Source organism: Mastomys coucha, unplaced genomic scaffold, assembly GCF_008632895.1.
Source record: "Mastomys coucha isolate ucsf_1 unplaced genomic scaffold, UCSF_Mcou_1 pScaffold12, whole genome shotgun sequence".
NCBI lineage: Eukaryota > Metazoa > Chordata > Mammalia > Rodentia > Muridae > Mastomys > Mastomys coucha.
The window spans coordinates 67,813,720-67,830,907 of NW_022196894.1; the positions used below are offsets into that span (position 1 = coordinate 67,813,720).

At 38.5% G+C, this 17,188-nt stretch overlaps 1 protein-coding gene across 1 annotated transcript in view; it reads left to right on the forward strand.

Annotated features, from left to right (window-relative positions):
* The window catches only part of Gbe1 (1,4-alpha-glucan branching enzyme 1), a 258,423-nt gene that overhangs the window by 212,419 nt on the left and 28,816 nt on the right, over window positions 1-17,188 (forward strand). The window contains exons 13-14 of the mRNA XM_031364235.1: window positions 15,063-15,247; window positions 16,818-16,948. Coding sequence (XP_031220095.1) covers window positions 15,063-15,247; window positions 16,818-16,948 — 316 coding nt within the window. The remainder of the gene's footprint in view (window positions 1-15,062; window positions 15,248-16,817; window positions 16,949-17,188) is intronic.

Sequence of the window (17,188 nt, forward strand, 5' to 3'; positions counted from 1 at the left end):
AAAAAGCTCTTTTTTTTTTTTCCAATAAATGTTCATAGTCTGTACAAATATTTTAAAAAGAAGTTACGGGAGTCATGGGTTAACATTTCTTATTTAGAAGACACCCAGGTGAATAATTGTGAAATCACTTCACTGAGTTAATTAATTTGTTTGACTCAGTCAATGTGACAGTTCCTCCAATCAACAGATGATAGAGAATCCTTGGTTTACTCTAACAATTATTTCTGTCATCTAAGAGATAATTTACTGCAATTAACTTCATAGTTTGTATTTTCACCATTTCACTTTTCTTCATTATATTGTAGAATTGCTGAATACATAATGATTAAGGATAAGCTGGTTTTATGACTAACTATAGACTTTAAAATTATGATGTAGTAGACAAACTTAATGGTTACCTACTGAAAAAAATCAACATTTATCCCTCGAACATCTATAAAAATAAATCAGTGTATAGACTTCTTAAAGGTATAATATTCGATAAGTCTGGAGTTCCCTTGAAGTTTATGATGTAGGAGTGTAGATGGTCTCCCCTTTCTTCCCCAACTTCCATGTGTGTCCTGTCCTTCTCTCCCTCCTAAGTATGGGCTAGATACTTTTAAAAGGCCAAGTAAATGCCAACAAGATAAATAAGAATAGTTGAATTTATTCTTCTGTTTGAAAAATCAGGAAGTCCCCATTATGGTTGCTGATAGTCCAGGAATTCTCAAAGATTTCCTGGGGGCTACTTCAGAGAGTTGGATCTCTTTCTGAAGAGATATAAGCCTGTTATAGGTGCTACAGAATGTGTACACCTAATTCTAGCAAATGAATATCCTTGTAGTTTCCTAAACATGCCATAGTGATGCAGGCTCAGTAGAACTGACAGCACTCTTCCTTAAAGATAGTATTTTATTCTTGGGTGAAGGAGGGTAATCTCTTCAGACATCCAGAGCATATAAATGTATGTAATTTATATGTAGTAGTCTAGTTTCATGGTGTGGAAATAATGAACTAAAAAAGTCTAGAAAGACACATGGATTTGAGGGATTAGGAAAGACCATGTAATGAATAAGAAGGTATAAAACCACTGCATAGCTTATACTTACCATCTTCTCTTCTCAGAGATTGTGTGTTAGATTCTGTATACAAGACTGCTGCAAGAATACCTGTTTCACCTTCCAAGCTTGGTAGTTGAGTAGCTTTCTCCTTTTAGGATGGCCTAGACTTTTGTCCTTGTCTTCCTATTCCAGGTACAGAAATGAACTATTAGATGAAATAAGAACTTTATTCTCATATTCTTCATTGTTTGCTTTTAGTGTCTGAGTATAGAGTTGGCTTTCTTATGATACTACAAGCTGGGATATATCAAGTCAGAGGAACTCTGTCTAGATAGAACCCTTCTGCTGGTAGATCCAGTGGTCAGCAGTGGAAGGCCAAGAGAGAATATCTGGCCTATGGTGGAGAAAGAAAACCAAGCCCCAGGTGTGAGAGAAACCCACTCCAAATATAATGTTGTCACCCTCATCACCTCATGAAGGCCCACTTTCCAGCTTTGAGAACATTTCTAATGAATGAACATGACTGTGTATCATTCTTATTTTATTGAAAGTATTTCTAAAGTAGCTAAAGATTAAATGACAAACATTTTAATACTTCAAAAGTTAAAAACAAGTTTCCTGTAAGTTCCAACTTAATTATTTAATTCTATTAGCTTTCTTCTTTTTCTCTAGTCAATATAAGCTACCTATGACTAAATGAGGAAGGGGGTTGCCTGAGAAAGAATAACATCAAAGGGAACACACAGGAGATAATGAATTTTAATTCTAATTTAGAAGGGACTATTGCATAGAAAGAATTTTGTAGTGTACCACACTTGGAAATGTTGATTTTTTTTCAACATTTCTTACTTGTACCACCATTAAAAAAAAAAAAAAAAAAAAAAAAAAAAAAGAAAACATAGCATCCTTTTCTTTAATGGTGATACTAAAGCTGATTTTTGTTTTCTTTCTTTATTTTTATTAGATATTGTCTTCATTTGCATTTCAAATGTTCTCTCCTGGTTTTCCCTCCAGAAAAAAAAATAAAGAAATAAATAAAACCTCTATTCCCTCCTCCCTCCTCCTGCTCACCAACCCACCCTCTCCCACTTCCTTGTCCTGGCATTCCCCTTCACTGGGGCATAGAACCTTCACAGGACCAAGAGCCTCTCCCACCAATGACCAACTAGACCATCCTCTGCTGCTTATTCAGCTGGAGCCATGAGTCCGACCATGTGTATTCGTTGGTTGGTGCTTTAGTCCCTGGGAGCTCTGGGGGTACAAATTAGTTCATATTGTCGTTCCTCATATGGGGATGCAAACCCTTCAGCTCCTTAGGTCCTTTCTCTGGCTCCTTCATTGGGGACCCTGTACTCAGTGCAATGGATGGATGTGAGCCTCTACTTCTATATTAGTCAGGCACTGGCATAGCCTCTTAGGCTCCTGTCAGCCAGCAGTTACTGGCAACCACAATAGTGTCTGGGTTTGGTGATTGGATATGGGAAGGATCCTCAGGTGGGGCAATCTCTGGATTGTCCTTCCTTCAGTCTCTGCTCCATAGTTAGTCTCTGCAACTCCTTCCATGGGTATTTTGTTCCCCCTTCTAAGAAGGATCGAAGCATTCATACTTTGGTCTTCCTTCTTAAGTTTCTTGTGGTTTGTGGATTGTGTCTTGGGTATTCAGAGCTTCTGGGTTAATAACCACTTATCAGTGAGTGCATACCATGTGTGTTCTTTTCTGACTGGGTTATCTCACTCAGGATGATATCCTCTAGATCCATCCATTTCCCTAAGAATTTCATAAATTCATTTTTAATAGCTGAGTAATGCTCCATTGTGTCAATGTACCATATTTTCTGAATCCATTCCTCTGATGAGGGACGACGTCTGGGTTCTTTCCAGCTTCTGTTTTCAAAGCATAATTCAATGAAACAACAAATATATTCACTCTTGATACAGTTTACGGATGCACTATTAGCAGTAAGCTAAAATTGATTCTTTTCACTCTGCTTGATAATACACTCATGTGTTTTAATTATATGAGAATTATAAGCAATAACTGGGAAATTAATCTTAGAAACTACCAAAGATATTAAAATCTCATTGAGAATGCACATTTTCCTGATCCCTAGAACTTGTTAATATATATGGGTCCCCTCCGATTGGTTCACTGCATCATGTAGTTAAAGGTGTCAGAGCCACCTATCTGTTTTCTGTTTGCCTCTCTAGCTTTTAAAAGGCTCCTGCTCTCCTACACATGGGACGTTCTACTTCCTAAAGTTGTACTGCTTGCTGACATCTGCAGCCTGTCCACAATCCTCTTGGCCTAGCTGATTGGGTCTTACACACCATCTTCTTCCTTTTTCTTTGTGTATTAGCCATGGCTACCTGGTCTCCTGTCTCTCCTTTTCTCATATTGTACCTGTCTCATCAGCCTCTTTCGTTACTTCCTTACCTTCCCCTTTTGAGAAATTCTACTTATTTTACATTTTGATCATTTATTTAAAGTCCTTTCCAAGTCAGTATTTCAAAGTCTAACCTTGAATTGTAAACTGTCAATATAAACTTTGTAACTTAATATCTGACCTTCTTACCTGGATACTAACATGGCTACCAAGTGATTGGTTCCAAAACTGACAGCTTTTTCTTTAAAAACCTTGATGCTCCCCTATGGTTTTTCGTATCCGTATTAGTCAGGGTTCTCTAGAGTCACAGAACTTATGGTAGTCTCTATGTAGTAAAAGAATTTATTGATGACTTACAGTCTGTAGGCCAACTCCAACCAATCAACTCCCAACAATGGTCGGCAGCAGCTGTGAATGGAAGTCCAAGGATCCAGCAGTTGCTCAGTCTCACGAGGCAAGCAGGTGAAGCAGAGAGCCTTCCTTCTTCCAATGTCCTTATATAGGTCTCCAGCAAAAGGTGTGGCCTAGATTAAAGGTGTGTGCCACCACACCTTTTATCCCAGATGACCTTGAACTCATAGGTCTTCCTATCTTAATCTTCTGGGATTCATAGCCACTATGCCTCAAGATCTCCATGCCAAGATTCAGGTCGGAAACTTGTATCTCTCAGCCTCCAGATTAGGGCCACAGGTGAGCCTTCTAATTCTGGATTGTAGTTCATTTCAGATATAGTCAAGTTGACAACCAGGAATAGCCACTACAGTATCCCACTATCAAAATTGAAGGTATTTGACCTCTGTGGTCCACCATTACCTCTCCATTTTAAGACCTAGAGTGAGGATCTCATACTGTTGCTAAATCTGATATTAACCTTAACCTCACTGTGTAGCCCAAACTGGCTGCAAGCAACAATCCTCCTGCCTCTGCCTTCTGGGTCCTGGATTATGCAGGCTCCTTACCTTCCTAGATATATCAGCTCTGTCTGACACATTGACTCCTGTTCATCATTGGTAGAGTGGATCACAGTGTCTCCTGTACTAGAAGGCAATTTAATGAGTTATAGTATTCAGTAAGTGATAAATTTGGGATGACTATCTGTGCTTAAAAAGTAAAAATGTTGCCAGTTACTGGTGGCATATGCCTTTAATCCCAGCACTCTGGGGGGCAGATTGAGGTGAATCTCATGAGCTCAAAGCTAGCCTGATCTAATGAGTGATTTCTAGGCCAGGCAGAGCTTTACAGAGAAACCTGTATCAAAATACCAACCAACCAAACAAGCAAAATCTTCAATCCCTCGTAGTACTTACACCACTAACAACAACAACAACAACAAAACCACACAGCCTGAACTTATTAGGATTTTACTGAGTATGAAAATTATGTTCTTTCATCTCTATTTCTAATTTCCAATACTGTATACTTGATTTTTCCTGTTCTAAGTTTGTAGACAAAATTCTGAGACTATACCAGTAATGTTAGAAATGTATTAAACAGCATAAAATTATACAGTAGAATTGGTAGTAAAATAAATTATTTCTTAATGTCTTGTCACTCTATTAATGGTGTGATAAAATACCATGTTCAAAGAAAATTACAGAAGGAAGGGTTTTTATGGGACTCAGAGGTCTAAGTTATGACCACGGTGGGGGGGGTGCAGAGCTAGCAGCAAGCAGGGACAAACATTGAGAGTTCATATCTTGAACTGTAAGCACAAAGTAGAAAGGACACTGGGAATAGCATGAGTCTCTTGAAACCTAATTGCTTGCCTTCTGTGACAAGTGTTCTCCAGCAATGCTGTACCTTCTAGTCCTTCCCAAGCAGCCAAACGCGGAACCAAATAGTCAAACGCCTGTGACTTATGGAGGGCCTCCCATTCAGAACATCATACTCAGGGTTCCTACCCTTCCCTCCCACCGTTCACATAGGAGTTCTATTGTAATGGATCTCAGGAAGAATACCAAGTTATATATGTATATATTACTGAATGATAGTCTAGAATGTCTGCCAATTTATGAATATTTAGATATTCATGAGTCCTGACATCTGTCACTTGGAATGTTAAAAGTTCCTTTCTACTCCCAAATACCTGACACATTTAATGATCCTTTGTAAAGTTTTGAGAAGTTTGGAGGAAACTTTGATAAAATGTTCATTTTTTTCCAGAAATACATTCATATTTCAGTCTCTGAAGGACTCAGGTAGCTAATGTAATGTTCTGCGATTCTGGAGGCTGATTTCTTCTTTTTAGCTCAATTAATTAGTCTCTTGGATAGTTCCTCTTTAAGCATGCTATTACTTTATTTCTGAATACATTCCTTCATGTTGTTTAAAATTCGAAACACTCATTTTATATAAAATAAATGTTATATTTAATATTAAGTTTCATCTGTGATTTTATCATATTTCATTTCAAGTTTTACATTTACTAATCAGAAGAATGAGTGTATATTTAGATGTGTCTCATAGCAGCTATACGGTCAGTTCAATGACATGAATTCACATGAATGTACATTACAGGAGTGGCTACCAAACACAAAGCCAGGCTTAAGTTTCAAGGTGTCCATGAGCTCAGGGAGAAAGAAGAGGAAGATTCAATTCCACATACCCATCATTAGGCAAACGTAGAGGGGTGACACAGTCCAGGCTAGGGGAAAAAAATCTCTTTGTCGAGAAACTAATTTTGCAAACTAGAAAAGGGAAATCAAGTTTCTGTGAGAGGAAAAAAAAAGTACCAAGTACCGCATCTCAGTCACAGGAGATAATCTCTAACCTGGTGATAAAGATCAAACAAAAGCCCGGCAGTATGATTAGGAATTGCAAGTCATAGAACCAGGGGAGACACAGACTCCGGTTCCTGGGTCAGGATCTGGTTTGTGAATGGGCACTGGCCCTGTGTGCTAGGAGTTAAAGAAGAAAGGACAGCAAAGAAATCCCAGTTCTTCAAATAGAAATGAGTAGTGCATTTGGAGGACATGGTTAGACCCTGGCAAAGCCAAACCCAGCCCTAAGCAATGAACTCATTATAGGAGTTGACTGTTTTCTCAATGCCAAACTGTTTCTCTCTTTTAAATGCTGTCCTTCGGTTTACCCAAATGGAGAACAGTGCTATTTCTTTCTGTTCATGCTGTGTTCACCTCTCAGGGAGACTTACATATGATTTATATATGATGCTTTCAATGCAATTATCTTGAAAATATTAAGGTTGCTTATGTGAATTTCACTCTTGCATCTTAATAGCCTTCAAGCCTAGTTGATACACTGATTCATAAAATCGTATTTTGTTTAAAATCTCACAAGAATTTTGTAAAGGACACTGTCTGAAGGAAGGACCTTCGTTAGGGAAGAAGAGTCATGTTGCTCACAGCTGTCCAGTTGCGTTTGAACTTTCTTCTTTCTGTTGGCATTGATAAGCCAAAATGAAACAAGAGCTGATATATGAACCAACACCCAACTAGCTGTAGTCAGGAACATGGGGCAGGAGAAATGGCAAAGGATGGCAAACTGATGCAGGTCAATCGATTATATCGCGAAGTATTTAAGTATTATATATGACAGGTCGTTAAGTCTGTAAGAGAGTTACTGTCCACTGATGTAAAGGCCATGGCAGAGGGAAGTCCAGCCAAGCTTGAGCAGGAAAAAATCCAGAGATTCTTAGAGAAGCACTCGTCTACCTTGAAGTAAAACCAGTATTCAGGAAAACGGGTGTTGGTTTTTAAAGAAATATTTTCTTTCTAGCCTTCGCCAGCCACTCAGGATTTTTATTGGTTCCTTTTGTATGGCATTGTAACAGTGGAAGATTAGTTGGCTAGGGAGTTTGGAAATCTCCATTACTGCATATGCTGACGAGTTCACAGAGATTTAATGGTGGCGTGGTGGTAGCATTTCATCCCGGATATGCACATTATAACTCCACTAGTAGTCCTTTGAGTCTAAACCTGAAGTGGTAATAGCCATAAAACCCACTGTCTTCCTGTATCCCTGAGCATGTGTGAGAGTGTGTATATCTTTCAATCTAGCGGTTTTGTCTTTGTTTTTATGATTTCCCTTACTTACCAGTCATTGCCACCTAAGAGTTGGTAGAATTATTTGGTAGATTGTAGGGTTTGGGGTCCTGGGTCTGCCACAGGGGTCCGTTCCTTGGTGTGGCAGGACATGGGGGAATTTGACTGCACTTACCCCAAGCTGTCTCAGGGTGGGTGTTGAGCCATAGAGAAGCCTCAGGACACTGCTGCAGGTGGGGCTGGGGGATATAGTCTGAGGTGCAGGACAGCGAAGAGGCCAGGCCTTGGTGTTCCCAGGCTCTTAGACATCCAGGTACTGCTGGAAGTCTTGGAAGAGCTGAGAATGGAATCTGGTCCCACTGTCTGGATCTAGCTTGGACCAGGGGAAAAAGGGGACTCCAGCTGGTACCACTGTGATTGCTCTGGGCTTGTCCAGCAGGAGGCTTGAGCTTGGTGGAGGTTGTGGCTGGGAGTGCAGAGAGGCCTTCTACAGGACACTAGACAGCTGCTCCACGGGTGAAGGCCTTCTCCATGGCTCCCCATGGTGGATCCCAATGAAAAGAGGCAGGCCATGGTTTTAAGGCATTTCTTGTCATGGCTGAAAGTAGATGTGTAAAACCATACCCTAGTTCTCAGGGTGGGCCTGAGATTAAATAACTTGCAGGGAGAACCTCATTAAAATGGAGCTCTCTGTCTTCTAGGTGACCTGTGGTCACCTCTCTTTCCCTAATCTACAAGTGGAGGATTTAGGGTGGTGTCCTTATGTGACTGATGGCCATAAATCTATGAGGTGCTATGGCTAGTGGCAGGGGCCTGGTTCCGAGGAGCAGGCAAAGCTCCTACCATTCCTTCAAGGTCTCTGGGGATTCCAGCCTTAGCTCAACCGGAGAGCTTACCTTAGCTGTCCACTGACCCATAGTAGATGCCTTATTCAAATGCAAGCTCCTGAAACCCCCTTCTACCAAGGTGGCCGCTGGGAATGGTTTCCAGAGCCACTTTCTGCTTACCTGCAAATGTTCTGAGTTCAGAAACGCATTTCCTTATGGCCTCTTAGTTCCCTCCTTTGTTTTTCTTTATAGGGCTTATTGTTTTCCAGTAGTATTATGTTTCATACAATATACAATATACTTAAAATATGTCAGAGAATTCCTTTCCCATTGCTGCCAACCTTTGTATTAAAAACAAAACAAAACAAAACAAACAAACAAAAAAACAGTATTTAAAGGAATGTTTTAGTAAAAGGAAAAAATCAAAAACAAAAACAAAACAAACGCAAATAAACATAAACGATAAATCAAATGGCAGCATGAGCCGAAGGGAAGCAGTGAGGCCTTGTGCAGGATTCTGACAAAGACCTCCTGGATGTGAGTGAGATGACCTGTGCATGCGCTGTGTGTAAGGTAAGAGGTACAGGCTCCAGCACTACCAAAGCAAAGCAATAGACATGTTTTGGAGATTAACCAGCCATAACGTAGACTATTAACAGCAACAGTCCTCAAGCATGCGAAGCACAAAGAAAGACAGGTCAGTAATAAATAGGCTTTATTTACAGCTCTTGTCCCCTATCTTTCCTAACACTTGTCGGTCATAGAAGCTTTATATGTATATTGTTTGAAACAAGCACTGGGAGCGGAATACAATGGATGGAACATAGACATCAAATTTGAATGCTAGCCAACGTGCTTTATGCCTGAATGGCTTCAGAAAGTCACATTAATTACTTTTCTGAAGTATTTATAAATGGAAATGATTTTCATATTGGCTAACTTTTGTTAGACTTGAAGTCACTGCTGTTGTGGTACATACATATGGGGAGGCACATAGGAAGTTTTAACTGCTTTTATTTAATATTCTTTATTTATCATATATCTCATGTACTAGAATTGTTTTCCATTTGGTAAATAAAAAAGGATTAGGCATTGTATAATAACCCTTCTCTATTAATAGTTCTGTAGTGTAGAATTTCAAAAACTACATGTTTATAGGCATGTCTATGTTCATTCTATTGCAGCTATACATAATGTATAGTTAATCTGATTTCATACTTATGGGCACAGGTGATTAGGTGACTTTAGTCTGGCTGCTAGTTCATTTTGTCTTGACAAGCTTCATACCCAGACACTTAACCTAAACATTTACTTTATTGGCATGTGCTTAACTCATATGTTTGTCTAAGTCCAAAAATAGTTTTGAATTGATAATAGTCTACCAAATGGCTACAGCTCGTTTTGCAATCCCTTCTGGGGTTTTTTATGTATAATTGATCAGGGGCACAACATCATCAGTTAGTACAGAAGAACAGAATGGAGCCGCCTTGCTGCCATAGACCTAGCACTCACCACTGCACCACAGGCTCTTGATCCTGTTCTACTAATGGAAATTAACGAGTACTCCCTCATGATGAAGATTTGGAATAGGAATCTGCAGTCCTGAGGGACAGATGCCATGTCATGCCAAATGACATGTCATGCCAAATGACATGGCATTTGTTCTAGATCTCCATCCCTCTTATTTAAGAAGCCAAAGAACTAAAATTTATCATCTGTTCTGCACAGCATTTTAATTCTATATTCACCATTACAATTTTTGAGGGTCTCTTCTTATTTTAATAACATAAAATAGAAAACATGTAATTTATGACTGCCATTGGGAATCACCCTTCTCTGTCAGGTATTTATTTAAATTCTTGTTGTAGGAATATCTTGAAGAAAGAAATAGAAATCTGTTTCTTGATTCACTCTTCAGTAATGTAGATCTATTCTCAGATATATCCATCTCCTTGTCATTCATTGGTTCCCTCTGTTGTTATTAAACTATTCTAATACATGACACTTAACTCAACTTGTATGGCCACTGTAGTGCCTGTGTGGTTGGCACCCTTTCTGGTGGGATGTACTCTTTCCCTGAGCTCAGCTTCCCCGTTTCCCAATTCCACTGGCTTTCCTTCTGTCCCTCGGGACTGCAGATTCCTATTCCAAATCTTCGTCTTCTGTACAGGAAATCAAGTTTCTTAATTACTGTCTTATCATATACTTTTCTACCACTGACTTATGTATCCTTTCCTATGTTTCTCTACACCGTTACTGGGCCTAGTGCCCAGAGATGTGGGCCCCATCATAACAAAGGTGATTTCCTATGATTCCTAGATTACCTCTGAAGACTGCCATCCTCTGCTTGTGTAAGATGTCATGTAATGTAGAAACAACCTTCTTCAGCTCCCAGTACTGCCAATCCAGCCTCTCTCCATCTAATCCCTGCTGAGGATGGGGGATCTGGTATTCTCTCACGCCCCTCCCAATGTTAGCATAGCTTTCATTGATCCCTTACATATTTTGACCAGCTACTTCATTTTACCTCCCCCTTAGCTTATAGGCTTCGTAAGAGAGAGATGGCATTGGCACACACTGCATGTGCTTACAAGCAGTATTGAATATGTAATCATCAATTAGAGTTATGCACATGACCAGTGCAGAGCTAAGAGGCACCATTGGATATAGGCAGCACACATAAGCATACAGATCTGTGTCACAGAGGGAGGGTAGTGATTGCAAGTCTATTTTTCTAGAAAGGAAACTATTAGAGCCCAGTTTGAAAAATTGTTTTATCCTGTGTTCTTCCGTTTTTTTTTAAGAACGTACTCATTACAGGCCTGAAATATAAAGTAATTTAAAATAGAAGATCCCTTTAAAAGATAGTTTTCAGTACAGTTAAGCAAAGAAGTAGGAAGGATTTTGCCCCTCATTAGGACTGTGTATTATTTTCATAAATAAATAAACTGGGGAAACAACAAAGAAATATATATATATATATATATATATATATATATATCCCCACAGTACTCAGGCCACTGTAGACTTTAATTAATTCCTAGGTAAAATTATTATGCATTGCAGTTTAGAGAAACAAAATACATAAGCCTGCTAATCAAAATGTTCAGCTACCAGAGCTGGGGCTTTTCATTAGTTATATTGTCTTGAATTTCATCACTCTACCAGCTGGCTTCTTGTCAATTTATAGCCTGGACCTTTACATCAAACAGAAAAAAAATTAATTACAGGGAAAGGAATCCCAATAGGAATTTTGCGCTTAGAGGTTTCTCACAATTAACGAGACATGAATGGGAATGTGTACAGAGGAAACAGAAAAGAAGACAAAGAACTTTGTTGAATTTTCTAGAATCATTAACTGCAGCAGCAGCGTTAGTCACCTGCATGCCTATATTGTTCTAAAGTTGTTTCGCCAAATATGTCAGCCATCTCTTTTCTGAAAGCACTCAAGTCTGGTGCACCATTGAACTCAATGAATCATGACATGAACTGAAAATTTTCTTTCAAGTTGTCCCCAGTGAGAGCTCAAAAATTATTCTCGTGCCTTCATTTTGAATTTGGTAACATCCTGTATGTTATACTCCTGATCATAATCATTACTTAATGAGCTGAGAGATGCTTGGAGGGTGACTGCCTGGTTACTTGTAATGCATGTTTGGACTAAAAGTACTGTTCTCAAGTGTCGCAGTCATTGCCTCTGGGTCCCACTGTAAATTCAAATGTGACTTTCATAAGCCTCTTATCTGTTGAAGAAACCAGCCAGCAGTTTTAAAAATGCTTCTGTCTTATTTTATTTTTTTATGTTGCTTAGAAAAATTTTCCATGTGTCCCATATTCCTAATTCCCAAGATTCGAATGGAGTCTTTCTTTTTCAAATACATTGAAGGCTACAATGCCTAGAAAGTATAAAGAAAACATCCTGACTTACGAAAAATGTATATAGGCCTATACCTAGGATGTGTTGCTTAGGATACCAGGCAGTCACCCAGAACCTGATGAGACCAGGTTCTGACTAGTTATGGAATTAAACAGAAGTGTACGCATGCCATGTGACATGCATACATAGCTTTCAGGTGTGGTTTGTAATAGTATTTTCCATTTAGTTAATTTCAAATGCTTATTAAGACCATGCTATTCCCAGCCCATAGAATTGTCTATTCTAAAATAAATTCACCACCTTCTTGGCCATCCCAAGAATACATTTATGTTCCTGATCATTTTTAATATACAGCAGCCCCTAGTTATCAGCTCATTTCGATGTTCATATTTCACTGCACTGTCTTGAGCACTGCTGTATTTCCTAAATAACTTGTAGACCACAACTGAGGAGAACATTTTTTTTTTTACGTTTTTCTAATGATAGTATTTTTCTTCATTAAGGTTGTGAGCTGGGAGCTACTAACAGGCACTTTGCAGGTTTGGCAGTTCAGCCTGATAATGCTTTGCTGCTCTTCCAAGGTCACCTTCCGAGCCTTCATGTGATTTACTACCATTTATTTTGCACTTGTGTCTATGGCTTTGAACCAAAACAAAACAAAAAAAAAATGAAATTTCATATTGGGCTTGTCTGCTTCAAACTTAGTTTGCAGCAGGTCGGCTCATTTACAACTGTGATAACATCAACCCCACCCTGGAGCATGTTTTTCCTGTGAAGGTACTCGTACAGGTTTTTCTACTTTTGTTTTTGTTGTGGTTGTTGTTGCTGCTGCTGTTGCTGGTGCTGTTCTTGTTGTGTAGCTTTCTGATGGTTTCAGATTTTTAAAACAGCCTCTCCAGGGAAGATTTTTTAGATCTGAAACAGTAGGTCTCCACTGTTAGGTCTCAATCCTTTATTGTTTGAATGACTTTTTCTCAAGGTCACATATCAGATATCTTGCATATCAGATATTTACATTTGATATTTACATATATAACAGTAGCATAATTACAGCTATGAAATAGCAACAAAAATAACTATGTTTGGTGATCACCACAACATGTAGAACTATATTAAAGGTTCTCAGCATTAGGAAGATTGGCATCCCTGGATGTGATTCTAATAGAGATCAATGTGATTACTTAATGACGATTTTATCATATTACCACTTTTTAAAAACGAGTTCTATTTTTCTTTCATTGAAATTTGATTCCATGTTTTGTATTAAATAAGTATGCTTATTAGTTTATTATTTTGTATTTTAAATATGTAAATTTGTTTGATAACATACAATAAACAAAAGTTGCAATGGGTACAAAAATCTTAATTTGGGCCATGATACTAAATATTTGTTCAGGATTTTAATTTATGTAACTCAATGAGTCTGATTGGGCCTCTTATATACTCCTTGATATTGGGGGCCATTCGCTGGAACTTGAATCCCCACCCTTAAAGAAGAAGTGGTTCTCTCTGACTGAGAGCCATCACCTTTCTGTAGCTCCACTGAGGGGCGAAGGCCTGTCCAGGCCCCCTTACTAGTTTGATCTTGAACAGGTTTTGACTTTGAGTGCAGTACCCCAGTCCTGCCTGTAATATAGTGTTCTCTGCAGTTCTTCCTGACCTCTAGATGTTTTAATTTTTCTGTCTTGTCTTCCGAGACTGTCCTTGAGCCTTGGTGAGAGTTGTGGTATGGTTATCCCCTGTGCCTGTACACTCCACTGATACTCATTCTTCCTGAAGAATGATTCTAAGTGTACCGAAAGGGGGGCACCTTGTCTAAAGGAGCATCTTACACTCATTGGAGGCTCACTGGGACATAAACCTGCTTTTCCTCCAGTATTCTATGAACACATCATGAGAAGTTTTTTTCATTTAGAGGAAAATAATAAAGTTTTGCAGAGCTGTTATTTTTATTACTTTAAACCTATGATGTTAAATATAACCTGCGCAATTTCTTAACAAAGTTTACTATTCAAAGCAATTCCATAGTATATCATTTTAAGCTGTTTTTGTCTTCTGATTCTCATCATTATAGCAAGAAATAATATTTACATTCATTCTTATCCGTCTCACAGTTGTACACATTTACACATGGACAAACTTATATATACATGTCTAAAGTAACCAGGAAATTGAGAAAAGAATATGAACAAAAATTTATAACACTTGTACTGACTGTTTGTGGTACAACAATCTTCACATTTTAATCAGCTGAAGCTGAAGCATGGGGTTTCAGAGTCAAAATGTGATGCTTCTTGTTTTGGTTGCTGTTGTTTTTGTTGCTCCTGGTGATTGGTGGTTGTGGTATTGGTGGTGGTGGTGATGGTGGCAGTGGTGGTGGTGATGGTGGTTGTGGTGGTGGTGGCGGTAGGGGAGGTGGCGGTGGTAATGGCGGCATGGTGTGTATGTATGTGATGCATGTGAATATATAGGTAGTTGTGCAGATGTGCATACAAATGGAGGCAGGAGGAGAAGGACATCAGGTGTCTTGCTCTTCTGTTCTCAGCCTTACTGTCTTGAGTCATGGTTATCATTCAACTGGTAGCACTCTGATTTGGCTATGTTGGCTGGCCAGCGTGCTTCAACTATCTGCCTATTTCCAGCCTGTGATGTCAGAGTTATAACACATTCAGCCATGCCTGAGTTTTAGAGATTTGAGCTCACATACACATGGTTGGACAGCAAGTACTGTTCCTCCCTGAGCCATCTCCCCCAGCTTGGTATGTTCTCCTTGTAAAGTAGATGCCTACATTATTTATAGAAGGCAGCTCTAATGAGCTACACTCTGAATTTACGTTTCAATAAGTTTGGAATTATAGAGTTCTCTTAGTAAGAGATGCTACTGTTTCTACCTGATTTTTACATTTGAGAAATGTTCTTTTGTTTTAATACAGGTAATGAGTTTGGGCATCCTGAATGGTTGGACTTCCCAAGGAAAGGAAATAACGAGAGTTACCATTATGCCAGAAGGCAGTTTAATTTAACTGATGATGACCTTCTTCGCTATAAGTTCCTAAATAACTTTGACAGAGATATGAACAGACTGGAAGAAAGATGTGGTTGGCTTTCAGCTCCACAGGTAAGCTCTTTGCTCTGAATGTGATGTTTTAGTCACCCATGCAGGGCATGCACAGAATGGCAATCGGTTTAAATCTGTGTGCAGACCCGAGCAGCACTTCATTATTCAAGTGTGTAGTGCCCTGTAATGTACTGTAGGTTGTCAAAACATGTCACAGGATTCTCTCCAATAGATAATGGAAATCTTACAAGTACAGCTGGTCCCTGCTTAGTTTTCTGTTTAGTCGGTTGTTGTTGTTTAAATTTGGTAATTTTCATTTCAATTGGTTAAAAATAAATGGCAGACACTCTGCATGAAACCCATTTTGGAAATTGCTGTGGAAACATCTTAATTGTTTTGACTGGTTTTTCTTTGTGTAAATAATTATGCTGTCATAAAGAAACCGCATTGACAACATGTAGGGTTTTTTATTCTGGTTTCCCCTTCCTTACTGGTCTGTAACTTGTCATTTCAATGGGTGCCATTATACCTGCCTGCTGCTTTGTATTTTGCGTAAGTCTGAACTCTCCTCTAGAATTAAAGTGTCAGTTTTCAATAATTTGTGGGAAAAAAAAATGTAATTAACAGGTGCAAATTTTACACAGGCTTTTTCCCCCTCCTTGCAAAAATTAGCATATAGTATGTAATAGTTAAAATCCATTTACTTTCTATTGATAACATTTGAAATTACTTTCAATATGTTTTTACTTTGGCATCTATGGTTTGTTTGTTTAGTGACTGAACAAAGGTATTTGTATATTCAGTAAGACAGGCTACACGATTTATATGCTTTAATCATGTTTATTAGGCACTCCATTTCCAGAAAGAAAAAAAAGCCAAATGATGGTCTTTTTCAGTAGGAACAAAGTTGAAAACCAAAAGACAAAATGTTTGCTCTGCAGCTGTAGTTCTCACTGCTAAATTGCTAAGAGATGCTACTGATCAACATGGCAGTACATCTACAGCACTAGACTTAGATGAGAGTGAGCCAAAGATGCAAGGGCTTTCAAAGACAGCTATTAACAAGGATCCGGGAATGTGCAAACGTAATTTATTTTTTAGACCTTTTCATATTATCAAGAAATATTCTCAGCAAGTTGCAGTGATCTTTAGCTTGCCATAAACTGTGTACAGAGTTATTTAAAAACATATGATTTTTAGAATAACTACAATTTCAAAAGTGGATATAAAGTTATAGTAACTTTGAAAAAGTAATTGTATTGTATTAACTTTACCTCATTAATCTGGTTACTAAAACAAAGTCTTCTGAGAAATTCATTTTATGCTGAGATCTAATATACACAAATACTAACTATAACTGCTATGGTTTTTACTCCAAAGTTACCCACAACACTGATCCTCTGTTTGTGCTCTCATGATGGAACATGGACAATGGGGTTTTTATATTCTTTAAGCTGCTCTTGCTATTGTTTGTAAAAATTGTAGCATTCAAAAACTGTAGAGCTCAGAGATTCCCTTTTGGTGTAATAATAAGCAACACGTATTAAGAATAACAAGAGAAACCTGTAGGAAATTGCTCGCTTGCAGCAGCATCTTGGAATGATGTAAATATGATATGCTATCTTTGCAGGCCTACGTGAGTGAAAAACATGAAAGCAATAAGACAATCACCTTTGAGAGAGCAGGACTTCTCTTTATTTTCAACTTCCACCCAAGCAAGAGCTATACGGACTACCGAGTCGGGACAGCAATGCCAGGGAAATATCCTTTCCTCAGCCAGTAAATATGCCTATTAAGATGTCATATTTCATAATTAAGCCTGTGGAAAAAAGACTAACAAGGATCTTGAACTTAGTCTCCTCATCTGAAAAGTGAGGGACTTGAGATAGCTAACTTTGCCTAGCTCATTTGGACTGAATGATTCATGATCTAAGGACTCTGAAAATTATGATTCTGAAAAATTTTAAAAGGAGTATTTTGTTCTAATAAGCAATTAATTCT